The 23270-nt window shown below is 33.0% G+C and overlaps 1 protein-coding gene across 3 annotated transcripts in view; it reads right to left on the bottom strand.

Annotated features, from left to right (window-relative positions):
* The window catches only part of LOC142327762 (prostaglandin D2 receptor), a 170112-nt gene that overhangs the window by 12841 nt on the left and 134001 nt on the right, over positions 1-23270 (bottom strand). For all 3 annotated transcript variants that reach the window (XM_075371072.1, XM_075371070.1, XM_075371073.1), the window contains exon 3: positions 4506-4689. In XM_075371072.1, coding sequence (XP_075227187.1) covers positions 4506-4689 — 184 coding nt within the window. The remainder of the gene's footprint in view (positions 1-4505; positions 4690-23270) is intronic.

The raw sequence follows: 23270 nt of genomic DNA, 5'->3' as shown, positions 1-23270 counted from the left end.
CAAGAAGAAGACCAATAATTTTGAGGCCACAGATATATCACAAGTGAGCATCATAATTGACTACTTTCAAAATTAATTACTTACTTTCAAATATTTCTTTCATTCCAACAGTATGACTACTTGTACAGAAGGATTCTTGTTTGAATTACACAGCAGGACTGCTTTCACGCTTGTTTTTGACAAATTAATGAATAACTGCCAATCATCAGCATTATAACTAATACCCAGACCACATATCAAAACTTCTCTATCACAAGAGAAACAAAGCAAATCTTTCTTAGTGAAATATTTCAACAAGTCTTTATTTCTGTTTCTAATATATGAAATTTTAGTATCCTTAGTCAATAAATTTCACTCCTTCAAGCAAGAACCTAGAAATTCTGCTTGCGTTTTGTTATATTCAACCTGCAAACCAATTAAGTTCCACTAAATGAGATGTAGTTCACCATTTCATTTTTCTGGTATGAAATCATCATTTATTGAACCTTGTGCCACCGCAATATTTTCAGAACAATCCTCTTCAGAATCTGAAATCTACCAGGAAGCTGGGGTTGCCACAATAGCTAAATCATCTCCATGAGCAATTAGTCTAACAGCCGATGGGAGATTTGTGTACACAATATTACTTAATGATCTGTTAGTTTATACCAAACCATAGGTATAGCAAAAGCAATGCTCCTTTTGACCTTGTAACCATTACATGAGTCTAACATAACACCTAATACATGTTATATGCGTCCATTGTTTTTCTTGATCTACTAGTGGACAACTGAAATAAGGCCCATAAACAGTTTTGAAATTAGTCTATGCTGATGTAGGCCAATTATAGTGAGCTCACCACATACATAACAAAAAACATTTGGAGAATTTTTACAAGAGAGCATTTGCTGGCTCATTATGTAAATATAAGCTGATGTAAAATAAAAAAACAAAAAAAAGAATAAAAGCACCCTATTTTAATAACTGATTAATTTATTAGCTGGAAAAACTAATAAACAATAACTAACTCTACTCACACAATTTAATATGTACTACCGCATACAAGTTTAACTACCAATGGCTTCAGCTGCATGGAGAGATTAAGTGTTTTCAAAGAGAAGTATATTATTCTAGGTGACTCAGTAGTTAAATTATGGTTAGGATGATGTCATTTATTTGATACAGATTTTATTTATTCTGTAATTAGTCACACTCTTATTGATATCAGGCACATTTATAACATAATGTACAAGACAACAGTTTGTTTCTATTACGTGCAAAAATAACATAATAGGGATCTTTTTAAACTAAGATATTCAAAAACGTGACATGATAAAGCATTTTTCATTACACTTTCTGTTTTAGCATAAAACAGAAAATGTATCTTTATAAAGCACTCACTAATGTTTCGGTTCCAATATTTGTGTAGATCAGTGTAATTAACGCATTTTGGTCAGTTCCAAGAAAAAAATTATAGTAAATATTAATGTCATAGTAACTGATTTTGTTATAAACTATTTTAACTACATTATGTTTAAGGCATTAATAAACAAGCAGTATATTAATTATTCATCTGTGAATATGGCAATAGGCTGGCATCATAGAAAGGATCAGAACAGAACATTTAGCCATTTCACTCATATTATCTTGTTTCATGGTCATTGCTAAGCTTTTCTACATTCCTCTTTTACCTCTAAAATTCTTTGCTATTTTTTTATCTGCTACCATGAGTTTAGTAGCTTAATTATGATAGTTATAATATTGTTTTTGAAAGCAAATGTCAGCATTCCAAGTTTATATTCTTTAATCTGCTGCTTTTATGTATTGTGTAATGGAATTTTTAAAAAGTTAGATATAATGCACTTATACTAAACATAAGATCAAAATGTTTTACTACAAATAAAATATTAATAAACATATTGGACTACGATCATATGAAATTTTAATGATCATATGAAAGATCATTGTAAAGATGATAAACTATAAAATCTACTAAGAGAAATGTTTTAATTCAACATCAAGGTCACAAACAAATCTACCAATATAATTAGATTTATGATGCTGTTGTTTTTAAGATATCTTAAATTTATAATAAAAAAGGACCAATTAAAATTAAATAAAAATAAAGATTTAAAGTTTTAACCATCAGTGAAACACATTGAAAACAAAACCAACACATATGTAGTTATATTCAACAATCCAGCATTGCATCAGTTACCAGCACTAAACCGCAACACGTGGCCTAAGCTGTTATGCATATGCCCTGTGAAAGATGGAAAAATAGCCCAGCCAGCAGCAATCAGAGAAAGTAGCACAGCTTAGCTTAGTATAGCTTTCTGTATGAACCATTTGAAAATACAGTCCAGAGTTTTTATAAACAATTAACATAACATTTCCTAGCTTACCTTTCTCTGTAAATTGACCTTTAATAGGATGTTACAGAATTTTTTTTCATTTATTTATTGTTTTGTAATATTAGTAATTAGCCTAGTTTAATGCTAACCTCCATTACTTTCTTCTATTTTGTATTAATCCTTTAAGCTCAATGTATTTACTACATCCTACATTGGGAGTTATCTGTTCTAAAAATTTTGATCTTTATCTTTTGTAAAATGTTTACACATCCACATTATTAGAAATATTTAGCATTATTGCTGAAGAGGAATTTAGAATCAAGTCCATATATATTATCATTCCAGCATTCCTGTATGGCAGTCTATCTTAAAATGGTCCTATGTGCCTTACACTGTTATATCAATGACTTAATTTATTGTTAAAACTATTTTATATACTTCAAATATGTTACAGTATTTATAAAAATTAAAAAGATTTTCAATATAACATTTCTTAAACTTAATAAGGTGTATGTAATAATTTGTAAATAAAAAACTATATGCTGCTTTATTTTTAGTAAAGCAAGTATCTATAAAACAGAATGCAGAGAGCCAAGCAAAATTAAACAAAATTCAAAATAGAACATTTTCAAAAAGTTTTGTCAACAACAGATAAAAACTTTCATTGAAATACTTTCAGATATTTATAAGTGTGTAAATATAACAAAAATTTAATTACCTTGACCATATTAGTGAGAATAAAACACCTGTTTTTAAATCTAGAAAATATCACTTTTAAAAATAAAATAAAAAATCTAATCTTTCACACTTGAAAAATACACATAAAAAACAATGAAAATATAATTAAATATTTTTACAGTTTCATTATTTGCCAATAAGTTTTAATTCCAATAGAATAATTCATTTTATTTCATTGATTGAGACAACAAATATCTCTAATTTAAAAACTGTAATTAATTTTCTATAAAAAAAGATAGCTAATAAAAAATTCATTATTAACAAGCAGAGATTTTTATGAAGGACTCAGTGAAGATAATAAAAAAGGAAAGCAGTAAACAAAAAGAAAAAATTGTAAATTAATTTAAAAATATTGAGTACTATATACATTTATAAATGCAGTGCATTTAATGAATTAAACTGAAAGGAATATATTGAATATTAAGTAGTTAAATTCTAAAAAGATTTAATAATTACTAAAATAATTTTTTAAAGTATATGAATAGTTTTTAAATATGATTATTACCTCCTTATGTTCCAGTGACCTAAAAATTAATCTGCTCTAATTGATTTTATCATCAAAGATTGGGATTTATGGTGGGGTAAAATTATTTAGGACAAAATAAGACTTATTTCATAGATTAATTATTTAATTTTTAAGTTTATTATTACTATTATTATTTTATTATTATTTTTTTTTAATTAGATACTTATGTATATATGTATGGCAAGATCCATTAATTATAAAATAAGAAACAAAAATAGTTGCTGTATTCAGTAGTAATGATTGAGATAATACGAGGTTGAAGATAAACACTTATGTTTTAATCAACTTCAATTAAAGCTGGTAAGCTATTATATCTATAAATGTAAAACAAAAGAAATCATGCTGTTTTGTTATCCCATTCTTTTAACATAAAAATTAGAAAATAATGAATGAATTTTTATTATTATTTTTAAATTTGTACATTTTAAAATGTTATATTTTTTTGTTCCTTCTCCATTATTATAATGTATTTATTCATTCTTTACATTACATAGATTTCATTCATTCATTATCAGACTTTTATAGGAAATCAGATTCAAGCAGTTGACAATACCACTGACCAATCTCAAGATATCACTACCCATTATCTTAAAATAATAGAAAATGAAATATATCTTTTTTGAAATTGATTCTGTGACTTCAGTTTTGTCTTTAAAAGATATATTCTTGTAAAATTTATGCTACAATAACATTAAGATTAATTTTTTTTATGGAAATGAAATGACACTGAACATTTTATTTTAATTAAGTTTTTGTGAATTCACATTTTTTAAGCTATACATGTACCCACATACAATATTTTTTACAAATTTAATTAAATTAAGATCACAACTCTAACAAAAGAATAAAGCTAAAATATTTTCTTTGACAGTATATGTATTCTATACATACATATTCTTATTACTTACCAAAAGTAAGGAAAAGATAAGCATAGGCTACATCTTTCGGCAAAGTTGCCATTCTATAACGAACACATGATTTCTTATTTGGTTCAAAATAAAGTCCAAATCCAAAAAATGGCAAACATACTAATATAAATACAGCTGTCCATAGTGTAAATATTGATTGCCTTACTAAATGAATAGTAACATACTGAAACATAAAACAATTTATGAATAAATTATTCTAACAATTATAAAATAGCAATATCTTTTAAAATAATATAATGAACATTGCATAATATAATCTTTAAAAAAAAAAAAAAACAGTTATTTTGTTTGTATCTAAATGAGTACTTTCTGATGAACTAGGAAGCCAGAATTCGGTAGACATAAATTCTTTCTCCTAATCTAGGCAATAGGAATAAAGCAAAATTTTTCTACACAATATCAGAAAAAGTTTTATAAAACAAAGTTCATATGATTAAAAATTTATTTCATTTCTTTTCTCTTTCAGATGGTTTAAATTATTTCTTGTCTCCATAATCAAATATAAATGCATTAACTAAGGAGAACTAACTGATAAAAACAGTTTTATTTTCTAGATAAAACATAATTCATATATCAGTAGGTAATGGTATATTTTTCTTCTTGTAATTCAAATCAGAACTATATACAAAGCCAATAATGGGATGCTAGAAAGATAACAAATTTGGAAAGTACAAAATCATATAAGTATCTTGATTTTTTTAGTGTAAATAGTGGCCATTTATATGAGAATGTATGTTTTTAATCTATTTAAAACACTAACATTAACTGAACTTTTATTAAGAAATTAAATTAAACAGCTGTTAAAATATTTATAAAACAGCTGATTGATTTTTTATTATTAAGTAGAGGAGAATATTATCCATTTAGTGGTATTTGAGCAAAAGCAACTATTTGAGTGAACTATCTAATACTATTTCACAGCAGAAGAGATAAAAAGGAGTCACTCTTTAAGACTTTGGGGTTGGCTTCCCCATGGCCCTAGCCTATGCAGCTTTTTTCTCCACTACACACTGAGCTGCTGAACCTTTTACACCATACTCATACACCACATCACAAACACTACACAAATTACAATATATACCCTTACACAGCAACACTGTTTCTTCTTACACTTAACACTCGGTGTTGTGACATCTTAAGAAACACTACCATAACCCAAGGTGGAAACTAGGCTGATGGCTCTATGTAGTGAGTCTCAAACGATGTCCTCTGGGCACCAGGGTGAACCCAGTGTATGCAGCCTTAGCTCCAGTATGTGCATGCTTTGCTGGAAGGTCTGTTATATTGCCAGTACTCACAGGAACCATATGTTTGTCCCATTAAATATTTCTTCAGTGGTTGTTTGTCCACTTGAACAAACCAGAAAACCTGGGAGTTATAAAAGACTTTGACCGACTCTGTCAGCCAAAAGATTTAGCTAGTAGTAAAGAAACAAGAAACGTTATGGAGGGGATGAAATTTAGCTATATAAGATTTCTTATGGTGAGAAATGACAAGGATGGTAAATCCTATGGAAAGGTTTCTCCCTTCCTTATAAATAAGAGCATCATAACAGCTTGTAGGTCAGTAACAGTTTTGTAATTATAAAATTTGTTAAAAAGCTAAGAAATAGCGCCCTGCTTGTTGAAAACACAGTGATGGAAATCGCTAGCCCTTCAGTATGTAGGGAAAAATGGAGTTGATCCCCATAAGACGCTGAATTTCAACACAGGAGTGATCTTTTTAAGTGACTTGGCTGATTTAGAATTACGTGAAATTACAGAGTAGTTGTCACCTCAGTCAGTCAACTCAGTGCATAAAATCATGAGAAAGGAGAATGATGTTGATGTACCAACATCTTCGCTAGTTGTAACTTTTTCGAGTCCAACCATTACTGACAGATTAAAAAGTTGGTTACCTGTCGATTTGTGTGTGACCATATATATCAAAACCTAGACAATGCTTCCAGGGTCAGGGTTTTGGTCATGATAAAAATAGTTACATGAAGGAACAAGTTTGTGCATGTTGCATCTGTACAGGACACAATAACATCATGTGATCTGAGCTAGAAAAATGTATAAATTGTAAAAGCCCTCACTTGGCAAGGTCTCAACAATGCCTCATTTATAAAGAAGAAAAGCTATTTTGAAAATTTGTACTGAGCAGAACGTGTCCTTTTTGGTGATAAGTCGGGAATTCAAAAATTCCCTTAGCAAGAGCAACCTTGTGTTAGGTTTATTCAGGCTCTTTTAAACAATAGACAAAAAGAGAAAGAATGTGGATCTTGTAAAGAGCTGACAAAATTGGTAGTAGTTTTATCAGAACAAGTAATGCCTGTAATTACACGGCTGCAGTTACAGCATTGAGCACGGGCAAGAAGGTAACTTCTGCTAGAAAGGTGGTTTACCTAAAACCACTTCAGGCGGTACACCATGACATAGAATTCTTGCTGCATCGATTACGCAGCAAACTATCGAGATCCCTGTTAAGGGATGTCTATTAAAACATCATCATCTGGTATGGCATCTCCATCCTCAAAGGCTTCCAAATCGCCACCAACATCTTGAGGTCTCTGCAAGGATATGGTGATAGATGAATTGCCAGAAGAAAGAAAGAACTTCCTAAAGATTATAAAATCAAAATAAAGTGGATAGTATTTAATAAGTAATATGCGTGTAAAAGTTGTAATAAGAAAAAGTATTTTTTATGGGTATAAATATTATTCAGTGGAATGTTTGTGTGATTTCCATACTGTCTGTGAGGATATCGAAATTCTTCTAAAGGAAGGAAATCCTTTAATATTGTGTCTGAAGGAAACTCATCAATGTCCCCAGGATGGTGTGTGTTTTCGCGGTTACATCTGTGAAAGGCACAACCATCAAACTGAGGGCAGAGGGTAAGAAGGTTTGGCTGTTTTTCTAAAGGAAATCGTATTAGCCACACGTATTCCGCTATCGACAAATATCCCTGCAGTCCCAGTGAATATATTGGTGCCATTTAAAATGAACATCTGCAACTTATATCTTCCATCAAATTCCATATCAGTGAGTGAGGATGATCTTTCATTCTTTTTCTGTTTAGCCTCCAGAACCACCATAAGGTATTACTGCAGAGGATGAGTGAGGATGATATGTGTGAATGTAAATGTAAATGAAGTGTAAGTCATGTACAGTCTCAGGTCGACTGTTCCTGATATGTGTGGTTAATTGAAACCCAATCTCCAAAGAACACCGGTATCCACGATATAGTATCCAAATCCGTATAAAAGTAACTGCCTTTACTAGGATTTGAACCTTAGAACTCTTGACTTCAAAGTCAGCTGATTTACGATGACAAGTTTAGCCACTAGAACAGCTCGGTGGGGGTTACTGAGGATGATCTGTCCAGTTTGTTTTCACACAAGGTAAAGATTCCTTTACCTTGCCTAATAATTGGCGATTCAACACATTTGTATCACCTTCATCAGGTATTTTCATGCATTGATCTGTCCTGTTCACCAACCCTACTCCCACGTTTTACCTGGTGTTTCCAAAAACGTTTTTGGAAACACAGACCTGTTGTTATTTCAGGTTTAGTGATTTGCCTCAGTCAGCCACGCAGGTGGGTAGTTTAGAAAGCAGACTGGATCGACTAAACAGATTCTTTTAGACAATACAACAAGAATGATAGCACAATCTACCAAACTCCAAATCCAAAATCATCGGTCATTTGGAGAAAAATTCGGGCCATGCGTGAATCAGGACAATCACCACAGCCGATTGGACTGGAAGAAACGGCTTCCTCGTCACCGCGCCAACTGATGTGGCGGACACGTTTGGAAACTCGTTTAGGCCAGTTTTACTCATCATACTGTTCTGAGTTTATAAGGTATAAGTTACAGGTAGAAAATATCCCGTTGGTGACTGGACACTCGCGAAATGAATTGAACTTACCTTATTCTTTTGATGAACTAAGGTATGCTTTGAATAATTCCCATGACACTTCCCCGGAATGATATCGGGCTTAGAATGTTATTACACCTGCCGGATTTTGCATTACGACATTTTTTGTGTATTTATTATAGAATATTTTCTGATCAAGTTTTTACTGATTCTTAGTCAGAAGGATAGCGATTCATTCCCGTACAGAAATCAGATAAAAATAAATCATGCCCGTCAAGTTATCGTTCTATCTCCTTGCTCAGTACCTTGTACAAGGTGATGGAACGAATGTGGTACCTTGAGAGAAACGCCCTAGTTGCGCCCGAATAATGAGGTTTCCGCCAAAGTAGATCGTCAATCAATCATGTACTTTCTTTTGAATCTGTCGTTCATGTGCCTTCCTACTTCGCCAATGCCTCGTTGCTGTATTTTGTAAAAAAACCAGCATCATTTAAAAGACGTAAGACATGGTTTGAAGAAGAAGAATCCTAAATAAACTATATGAATGGGGTATATAAGTGATTCTCCTAACATTTATAAACCCCGCGCCAAGAAGTTTGTTTTGGGTTTCCTCATTTGATATGACGGTCCTTTCGAGCATGAGTTGGAACGACGGTATCCAAAAATATTATACTAGAAAACGGAATACCTCAGGAAAGTGTTGTTAGTGTTACCTTGTTTGCCGTAGCCATAAATACCACAACAAACTGCGTGCAAAAACCCGTTATGTGTTCTTTATTTGTAGATAATCTTTCAATTTACGTTGCATCTAGAACTTTAGCTATCGGCAAGAGACTGCTCCAGAACACAATAACCCGTCTAGAATCGTGTAAAACGACTGGAATCACTTTTACTCCGGAGAAAACAAAATATATTTGCTTTTTACGCTGGAAGGAATATATTGATCATCAGCTGTTTCTCACGGTGAACCAGTTGAAGCATGCATGTGGCCTAGAGTTTTGGGATTTTGGTTGGACCAATGACTAACGTGGGTAAAAGAGCTGAAGCTAAAATGTCTAAAAATGCTAGGAATGCTGGGAGTTTTAGCTAATACTCGTTGGGGAGCTGAACGAGTATGCATGTTGCGCTTTAACCGAGCTCTGGTCCGTTCACGGACCAGAGCTAATTTTGAATTAGAAATTGTAAGTGTACTCACACAGACAATTTCCATTATACTCGACTGTTTAAAGTTCTATTTGAAGGTGTTATTTTATTCATAATGAAACAATATTTTACCTAATAAACAGTTACACTATAACACAAGCAGTTCTTGAACTTCAGTAGAATGGAACACTAAAATTGCCACCGTATGAAATTTACTAACATAAAATTTCCACATTTACTTTATTTTATAGAGAATATTAATTTAAAAATAATAAATAATTCCAAAAAAAGATATATATACAAAATGTATCACGACGTATTCTACTCGTGAAAATAATTAAAAAAAAGTTCATATAAACATTTGTCTTAAAATGCTTCGTTTGCGAGTTAAGGCTGGTGAAAAATATCGCGGGATTTCAGCGACCCCGGTGAAATGAGGTCGTACTGAAATTTTTAGGACATAATTAAAAGGTATAATTGGTGATTTCTTATAACTTTTGACCAGAAGAATTGAATAAAATAGGTCCCAAAACCGTATCAGAAGTAGTTTTAGAGAAATTTGGGGTAAAAACCAATAAATTGGGGTAAAAAACCCTGCTTTTTATGTTTGACATACAATATCTTTGTTAAATGGATAATAAACACATAAACTTTTAAACAAAACTTGTAGAGAATTTAATTCTGAACAAAATGATGTAAGATAACTTGAATAGAACAGAGAAAAGATAGAAAAATTCGAATTATATTTAGAAACAGTACACTAGACCAGTGCACTAAACGTTCAGTTTATAATAAATGTCAGAAATGGGCCCGCCTTTTTCAATACATTTCTTGACACGCTTCTTTACTGCTTTTATTGCTCTTTTTAGGTCTTCAGGGTTGTCCTTATCATTATCACTATAGATATCATAAAAATTACTAGCTTTACAATACTTAATTGTTTATAAACAATTGTCGCGTAGTTTTTCTAATTCCTTTTATAAAACTTTTATTTCAATATCAATATTTCGTAATCGGTTGTAATATTTGTTTAACACATTATTAGATTTTAATTTATGTACCCCAAAATTTTCCGTAACTTTCCTGTATGCTCCGTCTATTTTACCAATGTTCATTTCTCTTTCCACTTCTGAACACTTTTCTTTAATCCACTCTTCTTTTACCAGTTTGCACTTCCTGTTTATAGCATTTCTTAATTGCTGATAGTTCCTTTTACTTTCTTCATCACTAGCATTCTTATATTTTCTACGTTCATCCATCAGCTGCAATATATCGTTTGAAACCCAAGGTTTTCTACCAGTTCTCTTTATTCCGCCTAAGTTTGCTTCTGCTGATTTAAGAATTTCCTTTTTAACATTCTCCCATTCTTCTTCTACATTTTCTACCTTATCTTTTTTACTCAGACCTCTTGCGATGTCCTCCTCAAAAATCTTCTTTACCTCCTCTTCCTCAAGCTTCTCTAAATTCCACCGATTCATCTGACACCTTTTCTTCAGATTTTTAAACCCCAATCTACATTTCATTATCACCAAATTATGGTTGCTATCAATGTCTGCTCCAGGGTAAGTTTTGCAGTCAACGAGTTGATTTCTAACTCTTTGCTTAACCATGATATAATCTATCTGATACCTTGCAGTATCGCCTGGCTTTTCCAAGTGTATATTCTTCTATTATGATTTTTAAATTGGGTGTTGGCAATTACTAAATTATACTTCGTGCAAAACTCTATAAGTCGGTCCCCCTCTTTATTTCCTTTTGCCCAGCCGGTATTCACCCACTATATTTCCTTCCTTGCCTTTTCCAATGCTTGCATTCCAATCTCCAACTATTATTAAATTTTCTTCATATTAATTGCTTCATCAATCTCTTCGTATACACACTCTACCTCATCATCATCATGGGCGCTTGTAGGCATATAGACATTAACAATCGTTGTCGGTTTAGGTTTTGATTTTATCCTTATTACAATGATTCTATCACTATGCGTTTTGAAATACTCTACTCTCTTCCCTATCTTCTTGTTCATTATGAAACCTACTCCTGTCTGCCCATTATTTGAAGCTGAGTTAATTATTCTAAAATCACCTGACCAAAAGTCGCCTTCCTCTTCCCACCGAACCTCACTAATTCCTACTACATCCACATTTATCCTATCCATTTCCCTTTTTAGATTTTCTAGCCTACCAACCTTTTTTAAACTTCTAACATTCCACGCTCCGACTCGTAGAATGTTATTTTTTAATTTTCTGGTGACCCCTTCCTTAGTAGTCCCCACCCAGAGATCCGAACGGGGGACTAGTTTACCTCCGGAATATTTTACCAAGGAAGGCGTCTCCATCATTGCTATATGAAAATGCAGAGAGCCACATTTTCTTGGAAAAAAAGCAGCTGTAGTTTTCCATTGCTTTCAGCTGCGCAGTACTCAGAGGACTGAGTGATGTTGATATGGCCGTTTAAGTCATTCTGACTCACGCCCCTAACAACTACTGAAAGAGCTGCTGCCCTCTTTCAGGAATCATTCCTTAGTCTGGCTCTCAACAGATACCTCTCCGATATGGTTGCACCTTCGGTCCAGCTACTCTGTATCCCTGAGCACTCAAACCCCCTCACCAACGGCAAGGTCTCATGATTCATAGAGGAGGAGGTGAAAATTACGAGTATATAATTTATCTACAACTGATAAAGCTAAGTTAGTAAATGAATATAAGGGCTTAAAGTTGGATATACATAGTTAAATTGTAACTGAATGAAATGAAGTACGAGAAAACAATATTACTTTCTTGTATTCCGTAAACTCAACGGCAACAGGTGCTCACCACCTGGCCTGAAGTAATTAAGTGAAAATTTTCAGTATAATCCGTTACAACCTAGAGCTAATACAGAATGATACAGAATCTTTTTTGCTATTTGGCAGTTGAAAAATATAAAAAAAATGAAGTTTTGTGTGTAAAATGTTTACTTTGATGACTATATTACGGGTCACATGATATTTTGTGCAACTTATTGAAACGAATAGATTAAGAGCAAACTTCATCCCTCTTGGTATAATCATCAGTAAACATAGAACTTATTAGTTACCTGGATCTCTAGGTAAATGTTAGAACACAAGAGTGGTGGACGTCCTGACTTTGAATTGTCGACCGGCCGCGGCGAGGAAGCAAATCCTAATTTTCTGAGCTACACCCTGACACAGCTAATAGAAAGTGAACTACATAAAAAAAGATTAAGATATTTATTCACTTTTACACGGCCTATCCTGAATTTTTGAATCGCCGTGCTATATGAAAGTAATCATCCAACTGAATAGTCCGATGCGCTTTATAATTTTATGATTTAATTCAGATAAATAGCTATGATTACCTTTGAAAAGTCTACTTTTAAGCTTGGTCTGAGGCAACCAACAAGTATTTATTCATTTATTGTATGTCTCTTTTGACAATTTTTTTTATGTAGTTAACAGTAATGTAATATCAGTAATATTGTAATATATTATCAGAAGGCGGGTCCGTAGTACGGTATGGCATGCCCTCCACTTCTCTTAACATCATTCAGCGACTTCTCCTTACACCAGCAGTTAAAGTAGTATATTCCAAAAGTCAGATCAGTTAATTTACAATGACTTGCACCGTATCTAATTATGACGTCATAATTATAGTAACGTAATATATTCTGGTAATTTTTAAGTATATAAAATTAGTTGTTCATTTATTAAAAGCTATATGATGATTTTCTTTGACGTGGCATAGTTATTTACGAAAAATTAAAAATTAAATTATTTTTAAATAGCACATACGCATTACTTTTGTGGCAATCAGTAGCACATGTTCCGCGGGCCGGGTTTTTAGGCGTAGTGGTAAAGGAGGCAAGTAGAGGTAGCTTGTAGAAAGGATCCGCCTTCACATTTTACGTATACTGTAGGCAGAACAGTAAATAATCTGGAAGATGCAAAATAAAAAGTTTTAATTCTTATTCCCTCGTAGCTAAGTATTTACTGAAAAACGGTTTAGTAAAAGTAAATAATTTTCTTATTCGCTTCACCCATTATTTTTATAAAGTATTTATATTTCATACAAATATTCAACAAATGAATTACTATACTATATTCAGTGTAGGAGCTATCCTAGCTGTTTTTGTAGAAGTGAGATGTTACTGTAGCCTGTGTGAATAACGCACTAACATAACTCGGTTTGTTAAGTTACTCGATTCAGTCGGCGCCAAATGAAAACGTAATTCAAATGAATATATCAAACATAAAACATCAAAACATATAATTTGGAATCATATCTTTCGAGAAGTCTATTACAACGCCACGCGGTTTGTTTAGAACAGGATAACTCTTAAAAGTGAATGTGAAAAGATGCCATGCCTGACCGGGATTCGATCGGGACTTCCGCGCGAAACGTCCATCTCTACTCAGCCACGGGATTCGTGTTCCTACGACGATTATTATTAAACCTTCAAACGCTACCACGTTTTACATTTTAACGAAAGAAATTTTTAACAACAGTTTTCTACAGCCCATTGTATTTTTTCGTGGAACAAAATTTATTTCTAGTCTTACAAAATGGTTCTTTTGTTGTTATGGCCATATCAGTGGCCTAGTTGATACTGACCCAGTGTAAATAAAAGAAAGTATTTTTTATGTGCCTTTTGATATTTAATATATTTCTGATGATATGAGTAAATCACAAAAAAAGATTATTTTTATTTTATAAGCAGCTCTTACAAAAAAAAGTACTTATATTTCATACCGCCCACCAATAATCGCTATAAGAAAGTGTTATTCTGAGAAAAACTGAATTTTTATCATTCTGAATTAAATAAAACATAACAAAATTACGACTGTTATTTTTATTATTTATTAAAAGGGAAAACTACAATAAAAATCTACTGAATTTAATAATTAATTATTTCATCGAATGTTTCTCGACATTTTTTAGTGTAACATAAGATACTAAGGGTTGGGTCGGTACCATTTAACTGTTGTCTGTTGTTTTATAAAATTGATTAAATAAGAATCCAGGAAATGAGTTCTTTTTTTACTACTCTATTTACCCAATCCCCATAGTCATTAGTGCACATTGGAGTAAGGTCAGATCCCTAATCTTTAGGTTGACCTGGTAGTGTACGAATTCTTACCCACAGATATGGTGGTGATTTGATTTACGAGTAGCAGCATTATTATTACGTGATATAATTTCAAATAATAGTCGGGGATAATTTTATCCTTAATTGGTTGGTATTGGATTACTATACTTCGATTCGTAACCAATTTTTTTGTCTACATAAAAGCTTTATTCAATTTCAATGTACCATATATACAAAAAAAGATATACCGGGGTTTTAATTTGTTATAATATATCTTGAATGGAAAAAAGGACAAACTTGAAAGAGCAAAAAAAACAGCTTTAGTTGTGCACAAGGATTGATTCCCTGTCTTTCCGCTTGACAGCATCGCTAGCGTAGATGACAATTCCTGAACAACAAAATACAGAAAGGCTTCTGTATTTCTCAGTTTGCTAAATGTAAATCTGTAGTTACAGTTAAACGTGCGTTCCGTAGAAAGTTTAATTGTGATTCTTTAAGTAATTTAAGAGGGTCTGAGAATCAGAGGTTATGTAGCGTTTTTAGAACGGGAATAAGGCCAGGGTCTGATAAGGCCACTCAGACACTCAGAATGATCAGGCTGATGATATAATTAGGAAATTGAGGAGGGCATTGATGACGACGAGGTTCCTATACTTGTTGCCAAGCACTGTGGTGAGGAAATTCTCAAGATGATGAAAATGGCTAATACTTTATTCACAGACAAGAAAGGACGAGACGTTGTGTTAATACATGATTTGCGACCTACTGCAGCTAAATAGACGAGTACAGCTTATCGAATAGCGCCAAGTGTCAGGAAATTAGAAGATAAGTCTGAGATTAAGAGTGGACTATAATTGGTTGACAGTCGTGCGCCCAAGGATGTATTCGGTGGTGAGGAAATAGATGTGGGAGGTACTATCTATACGATAGTAGTGAACTCAGAGGATGTAGACGGCATGATAGTCGACTGCTTCAGGAGCGCCAGGTAACTAGGAAATATGGGAGTGGAAGTTCCTTGTGTCCCCGGCTGTAGAACTGGAGCCTTGAAAAGATCTTGAAAAGATTACTAGAGTGCAGTGGTAGACGGCCAGGTAAGGAGAGGATGTTATACATCGATGAGTCTACTGGAGAGCGAAAGGCGACCCGACAGGGTGAGTTGTCACATACAATGTCGATTAGAGCCGAGGAGCGGAGCTTCGCTGAACTGTTAAATCCGTAAAGGAAGGAGTGGATAATAGTGTGGCTGAAGTGATATCAGTTAGGAAAGAGAACGCTGATGAAATACAAATGCGTGTCAAGGCAAAGCAAGCGAGTGAGTTAGAGCAGTCCATCAGGCAAAATGTTGAGGGGATTAAGGTCAAAGAGCTCTGTCAACGAGCTCGTCCTATATACTACTATATAAAAGCTTTAGAACATGACGCGACAGTTCCTGAGGTGGTCAAGTCGGTGTCGAAGTATGCTGACTGCATGGAGGCGGATTTTAGAGTTACATCCTTGCGACCGGCTTACGGAGGGTTGCAGAATGCCACGATAATGATGCTTGGGTTTGTGGTGCGTAAGTTATCCAAGGTTAAGAGGATACAGATAGGCTGAATTAATTTCAGAATGTACCGGAGGTAGGAAACATTGAGCTGTTTCAAATGCGGGGAGAATGGCCGTATGACTGCGAATTGCGCGGAGGGCCAGACCGGTCTAGACTATGTTTTAGATGTAATGGAGAGGACTAAAAGAGTAGTGTGTCAGCAGCGGCCAGTTAATACAGAGACCAAAGGAAAACCACGTGTCGGAGGGGCTGATGAGGGCTGCAATGATGGAAAATTCACCTGTTAATGCGAGTTTTTCAATTTAATGAGAATGGGAGTAGCAGAGCTATGGATACCTGCTGGGAAATAGCTGTCCGACGGGGTTCTGAGATTATATTATTGAGGATCGAAGAACAATCGCCGATGATAGATGGTGGTGTCGGCTGATTTCTGGTGTGGCGTTATTAGTCTCCTGTGGTACAGCAGCAGTACATAATAAGGGGGCAGGGCCCAACTATGTATGGGTGGAAAAGGCGAGGATAGTGATGTTTAGTGTATATCTATCGCCTAACATCGACCTTTTAGTTTATGTGGGATTTGGTAGAGGAAATTGCCAGATGGAGGTCGAAAATTGTCGTGGTTGGAGAACATTTTAAAGTTAAGGCGAGAAATTGGGGGTTCAATCATCGATGATCGAAGAGGCAGAGTTCTTGAGGACGCTATGCCTTCAGTGAACCTTAAGTGCGTCAATCGAAAAGGCGAAATAACGTTTGAGAGAGAGGGGGGTCTGTCGCGGATCTGACATTTTTCAGCATGAGAGGCTTGCAGAGATTGATGGGATGGGAGGTGTGTGGGAGGAGACCCTCAGTGACCACTGACTAATCACTTTTGAAATTGCCGACATTATCCAGGAAGAACAGACAGGCACCAGGGGAGTGAGATTTCATCCAGGCAGTGTCATACAATTCCACCCACCGGGTTGGTCAAGTGGTGACCGCGTCTTCCCAAATCAGCTGATTTGGCAGTCGAGAGTTTCAGCGTTGAAGTCTTAATAAAGTCAGTTATTTTTGCACGGATTTGAATACTAGATCGTGGATACAGGTGTTCTTTGATGGTTGGGTTTCAATTAACCACACAGCTCAGGAATGGTCGAACCGAGACTGTACAAGACTACACTTCATTTACACTCATACATATCATTCATCCTCCGTAGTATTATCTGAAAGGTAATTACCGGAGGCAAAACATGAAAAAGAAAAAGTGTCACACAATTCATAGTGGCTATTGAAGTTGAACTTGGCTATAACGAAGACACGGACTTGAATGAGCTAACAGATACAGTATTCAAAGAGGGATTGGAACGAGTGTCATTAAGGAAGTAACTGCAGGTCGTGTAGGAGTATATTAGTGGACCCCCTAACTCACCGAACTGAGAAGTGTGACGAGTAGGCGCTGCTTCAAAGAGAACGCAGAGCCTTCCGGTCATCCAGATTCGGATAGTAGTGTGTCTGGGTGATCATGCAGGGCATGTACATACCATATGGTTTATATCTGGCCCCTGCATGATAAGAGGGAAGATTTTTTAGCGGGTGAGAGCCTCGTACTGCCGTCATTGCGAGTCTGACGGCGGCTGGCACAGCTTTTTCCTCCCCCCTACGGAAACAAAAACGAAAAAAGGTAATATCTTTTGATGGGGATGTATCAGTCTGAAACGACCGGCTGTCTGTAAGGGGAAGAGTATGGGACTAGTGAGAGTGAACAAAGAAAATGTTCAACATATAAGCGGGTTTTTCCTGTGTAGTCCTAAAAAATCTGTTAAGAAGGTACACCACGAACTATCAACCCCGGTGATATAGTGTGAATGTTTATGGAAGTGCTTACATATATGTCCATATCATCTACACCAGTAACAGGCTTTGAAGCCTACCGACTTCGCACTGCTTGCCGACTTCGTGATCGAAATATTGCAGTATGAAGTTGTCTTTCCTGATAGTTGTCAACATTCCATCTTGGGAAAAAGTTAACTCAGTTAATATGCAAGGGTCAGAAAATCCTCATGAAATCTTAAAACGGGAAAGGAACTCCCAAAAATTAAAAATGAATTTTGTCTTTCTGGTAGTCAACTTTACACTGCACATATTTGAACTTTTAGTACCAGTTTTGAATTTTTTTTTCCAATAACTAGATAATTTACCTTTATTCATATTTGCATATTTAAATGTTACAAAACTTTTTAATTTTTATGAAAATTTCAATAAATGATATATTCTCAAAATATATTATTTGAGGAAAGAACCACATACACATCATATCCAAGTAAGGAACTTCTATTATTTTTCTTTAACGAAAAAGAACGACAAGTAAAGTTGAACTCGGGATATCCTACAGAAGTCAGAATACATTAAAATATGTAAAGATGTGGTAATTTTTTTCCAGATTCTTGATCTCTTTCTCCCAATCTCAGGATAGTGTCACGATGTGCTCCATTCTAAGAACATCAGAAACGATCCTCAGAATCCTTTATAATTTAAAATATCACAATGGAGTTTACACCAGGCTTGTAAAGCCAGCATAAACATGGTATTATCTGACAAACAGTAGCTTCCTCTAAATCATTTCAGGAACTTAAATTTCCTGTGGTGACTGACAATTAGTATGATAACTTAAGTGCCTCTCCTCTAAAAACCAATCCTTATTAGAAGATGAATATGATAATTCTGGAAGTGGCTTGAAACAAAACTGCAGGGAGAGGTTTAATATTGCTTTAATTGTAAAATTACTATAATAAAATTCGTTTTTAAATAAAACTACAAAAAAAATTCAGAAGCTTTATGAACGATTTTAGAACAGAAATTTTTCATAATGATGTTGTGACTGTACAGATTATATATGGAAATTGTGCTTTATAAATAAACAAAAAGTAATGTTTCACATTTACCCAATTAATAATAAAAAATAAAATAAAATGAATATTTATTATTAATGTGTTAATAAAAAAGATAAAGTTCATTTTCATAGCAACCATATAAAAATTACAAATTAAACATTTATTTAAATTTATTATTAAGAAGAATAGAATAGTGACTTGACATACTTAATTAAAGCTGATAGGAAATGTTGAATACTGCAATCTGGAATAAGTCTACTATTATAATATTTTTACTTAGGTGAGCAAGCAGATTTATTTTTACCACTCATATTAACTCGCTTTTGGACTATGTAAGTGAGATTCATGGTACAGAACATTTCAGTTGAATTTTGAAGCGCTTCTGCTTATCCATTCGCTCTGAAATTTTGCATACAGGTTTGCTCCTGATAACACATTTTAGCAACATTTTCAAAAGTTGCTAAGATGCACATAAATTGCTAAGTGAAAAAAAGTGCCCCTTGAACTTATGCAACCTCATTTATGTGCATATTTTCTTAGTCATGGAATTATCCATGTTTGTTCAGTTGATTAAATTGAATGAAAGTATTTTTTTCTATGGCTGAGGCGGAATTTATTTCTGATTTTTCTTCATTTTTTTTTAAATAGCTTCCAAATTATTGTAATATCACCGTCTTCATTTCTGTTCACTTGAAATAATTTACCAATCGTTCCATTAGTCAAGCCATCTGAAACATGTACATTTGTAGTTAATATGTAGTATTTATCAATAACAAATATTATTTCATATGGTAATCCTCCAGTGTCGATAGTAGTCATTTTATGTAATTTTTGTCTAAAAAAATTTTGTTGTTCTGAGTTATGACATCCAATATATACATCTTTAGCTACTGAAACAATTTTATTTTCTGTAGCACTTAAAATACGATTGTTTAATTCCTCTACTGCCGCATTAGATAAGAAATATACAATAAAATTTAGCAAATTAACTATAAGTAAATTATTAGGAATTGTAAATGTAAAAAAATAATTTTTATTCTTTTGAATATCTCGAATGGCGTATAAAAATATGCTTTATCTACTGCATTGCATGTACTATGCCTATATATATATTTATAGAAGTATAATTTATTGCATTTTTTTAGAATGTACTAATGCACATTAATATTCTATTCAAGGTTCATTTATATTTTTAAGTAATTAGAATTATTTTAATTTTTTTTTTCAGATGTTATGTTAAAAAGTAAATTAAAATGTATCTTTCCAGTACTAATTACAAAAAAAGAGTTAGTAAATATGAAATTATTGTTAAAAGTAATTATGAAAAGCTTCTTAAATGGTGTTGATTATGAAAGTAATAAAAAATACAAAATGGTAAAGCTATAAAAAAAGGATAAAAGTCCACTTGTATATTTCACAAAGGGTGAGCTTCAACTTATGTTTATTGTTTAACAATTTTTTTCAGGCACACATGAAATGAATGCAATATAAAAACAAATTATTCAATGAAATTACTGTTTAAAAGTAATTGTGAAAGAATGAAAGGGTGAGTGTCAACATATATAATAAGTTTTTGTTTAATAAAATTTCTTTTTTCAGGATATTAACAATTTTCTTTCAGGTACATCTGGAATGACTGCAATATAAATCAAATTAAGATTATAATTCAAAAGTGATTGTGAATGATTAAATACATTAATTATGAATGAAATGAAAAAGAAAGTGAATAAGTTTTTTATTCAGGTTACTAAGTTTTTCAGATACATCTGCAATTAATATAAAATAAAAAAAATTGTTATTCAAAATTATATGTAATGATTAAATATGTTAATCTTGAGAACAGTAAAAGCAATTATTATGTAATACATTATATGAGAGTTTCGAGGGAGAGAATGATAGATATAAACAAAGTTTTGTGCATATGTTTCATTGACTGAGAGAAAGCCTTCAATAGGGTTAAAAAGGATAAAATAATGAAAAATTTGAATAAAGAGAATTGGACAGTAGGAATAACTTTATTATGGAATTTTACATAGAATAGGTACAGGTTCTAATAGAAGAAACAGAAGAGTAAAGATGGGAAGAGCAGTTAGACAGTGATGTTGCATGTCAACAGTCCTTTTTAGTATTTATGGAGACTAACTAATTGTGGAAGCTTTGGAAGACTTACGGAATAGTGATTATGAGGTAGGAGAAGAAATAGACAATTATATATGCTGACAACCAAGTAGTAATGGCTACAACTGAACAGAAGCTGCCACAAATGAGGGGTAGAATAAATAAGATAGGAGAAAATATGGCATGAGAATAAACACTGATAAATCATGAGAATGAGTAATGAGAATATTGAGGGAATACATGGCAACAAAAATTTCTATTCAGGTGAAACAATCGGTATAGGTTGTTAGTTTTAAATACCTTGTAAGCACAATAGTTTGAGGGAAAAATTTGTGGAAATTAGAAGTAGAACTGCGAGTGGTAAAATGGCTTTCAGCAAGGTTAGAAATCTGCTTATAACAAAATGTAGACCATTTGTAAGATGTGTGATATTATATGGTGCAGAAACATGGACAATAAAGAAAAGTAATTTGATATGTGAAAAGTTCTGAAATGTAGCTGTGGAGGAAATGCTAGGTATCAACTACAAGAGAAAGACCTGATTAATAATCAGGTCTTGACACCTATAAATGTGAGCATGATGAAGGCAATACAAAGAAAGAATGCTAATGTATAGGCCACGTCCTAAGTCATGTTTGTATTCAAAAAGTACTAATTGAAGGAAAATTGCTGGAGTGAGGGGAAGGAGGATAGGAATGTTGGATGATTTGAATGAGACATGTATACTATAATAAAAAAAATAATAAGCTTAGAACTATCATCATAGAAAATGCTGTTTCTTGATATGATATGTCGATAGACAGTTTGAATGTAATATAAAAACAAATATTTTAGTATAAAATTACCAATCAAAAGTTATTGTGAAATATTCAGTAAAGATGATAATAACTAAGGATGATTGTGTATGGTCGTGGTGAGTGATAATGGCTATAAAATCAACATACAGCTTGTAAACAATGAATTAAAGAAATACGACGTACATAAAATGTAATTTAACAAAGTTTTCTTATATATATATATATATATATATTGCCATTTTTCCACAGGGTTTTTTTTTATTTCTTAAAAAAATAGCTGTTTTTTTATATGCAGATGAAGAGCATATTAAAACATTTAAAACTCGGTAAGTGACAGTTAAAATTTTTGAATTTGTCTTGTAAAATGGTAACACATTTTTATTATGAAATATATTTATTTGAAATCGGGTCATATTTTATTGACACACATTCCATATTTTACTTCATCCTTCGTCCTCAGTTATTTGTTTTACATTATCCGAAATTTATCTTTATCTATCGGTTTTATTCTCTACATCACGCTGATATCAAATTAATTTTAAAACTGGTCGTCTTAATTTTGGGCACGGAGCTATAGAGGAGCTCTACAAGGTTCTGCTGTAAATTTCTCATCTTAAAACTTGATATCCTTTATTACTTTGTGGATTTTCATCTCCGTCCTGCAACACCGTGTTTATTTCTTTCCTTTTTTCTTTTCTTATAGTCGAATGTTTTTTGACCTCAACGCGCTGACCGTTTACACAAATATTAAGAATTTCCTTTCTAATTATATTTGGTTATATACACACCAACAAATTTATTTTCTACTTGTATACTTTACTTGTTTTTATCTCGCTACTTTGCAATTTCAATACCTAAAAACAAACACATTTTATTAAATTTTCAGAAAAATCAGTTTCTGCTAACGTTTGAATAAAAAATTCTGAATAATTTTTTCTCTTGTAGCTATACATTCGTGCCGTTAATTATGATTTGTAATAGATTATTAATTAATAGACGGTTTAATCACATTTTATTAATATTGAAAAGTGGCTGTCTGAGTATGTATATTTTGACGTGATTGATTTACTGGTGGGAGATCTGTAGTCTACATCTATCTTGGTCATAAATGCAGATTTTTATAGTTAGCTATAGAAATTTTTCTAGTTTTGCTTTATTGTAGTAGCATATTATATATATTTTGCTATTATAATATAGTTATGCTATGGTTATATAATTTCTATAGTTATGCGCAGGGACAGCGCCTAAACGCCGTCCCCAAACTCAAAGATTGTACACCCGGAGTTTCATCTCACGGAATACACGACGGGCGTGGTCCCGGATGCTGC

The sequence above is a fragment of the Lycorma delicatula genome, chromosome 7 (assembly GCF_047948215.1).
Source record: "Lycorma delicatula isolate Av1 chromosome 7, ASM4794821v1, whole genome shotgun sequence".
Lineage (NCBI taxonomy): Eukaryota > Metazoa > Arthropoda > Insecta > Hemiptera > Fulgoridae > Lycorma > Lycorma delicatula.
The sequence above is the reverse complement of the archived record's forward strand: the minus strand, read 5'-3'. Positions and strand labels throughout refer to the sequence as shown.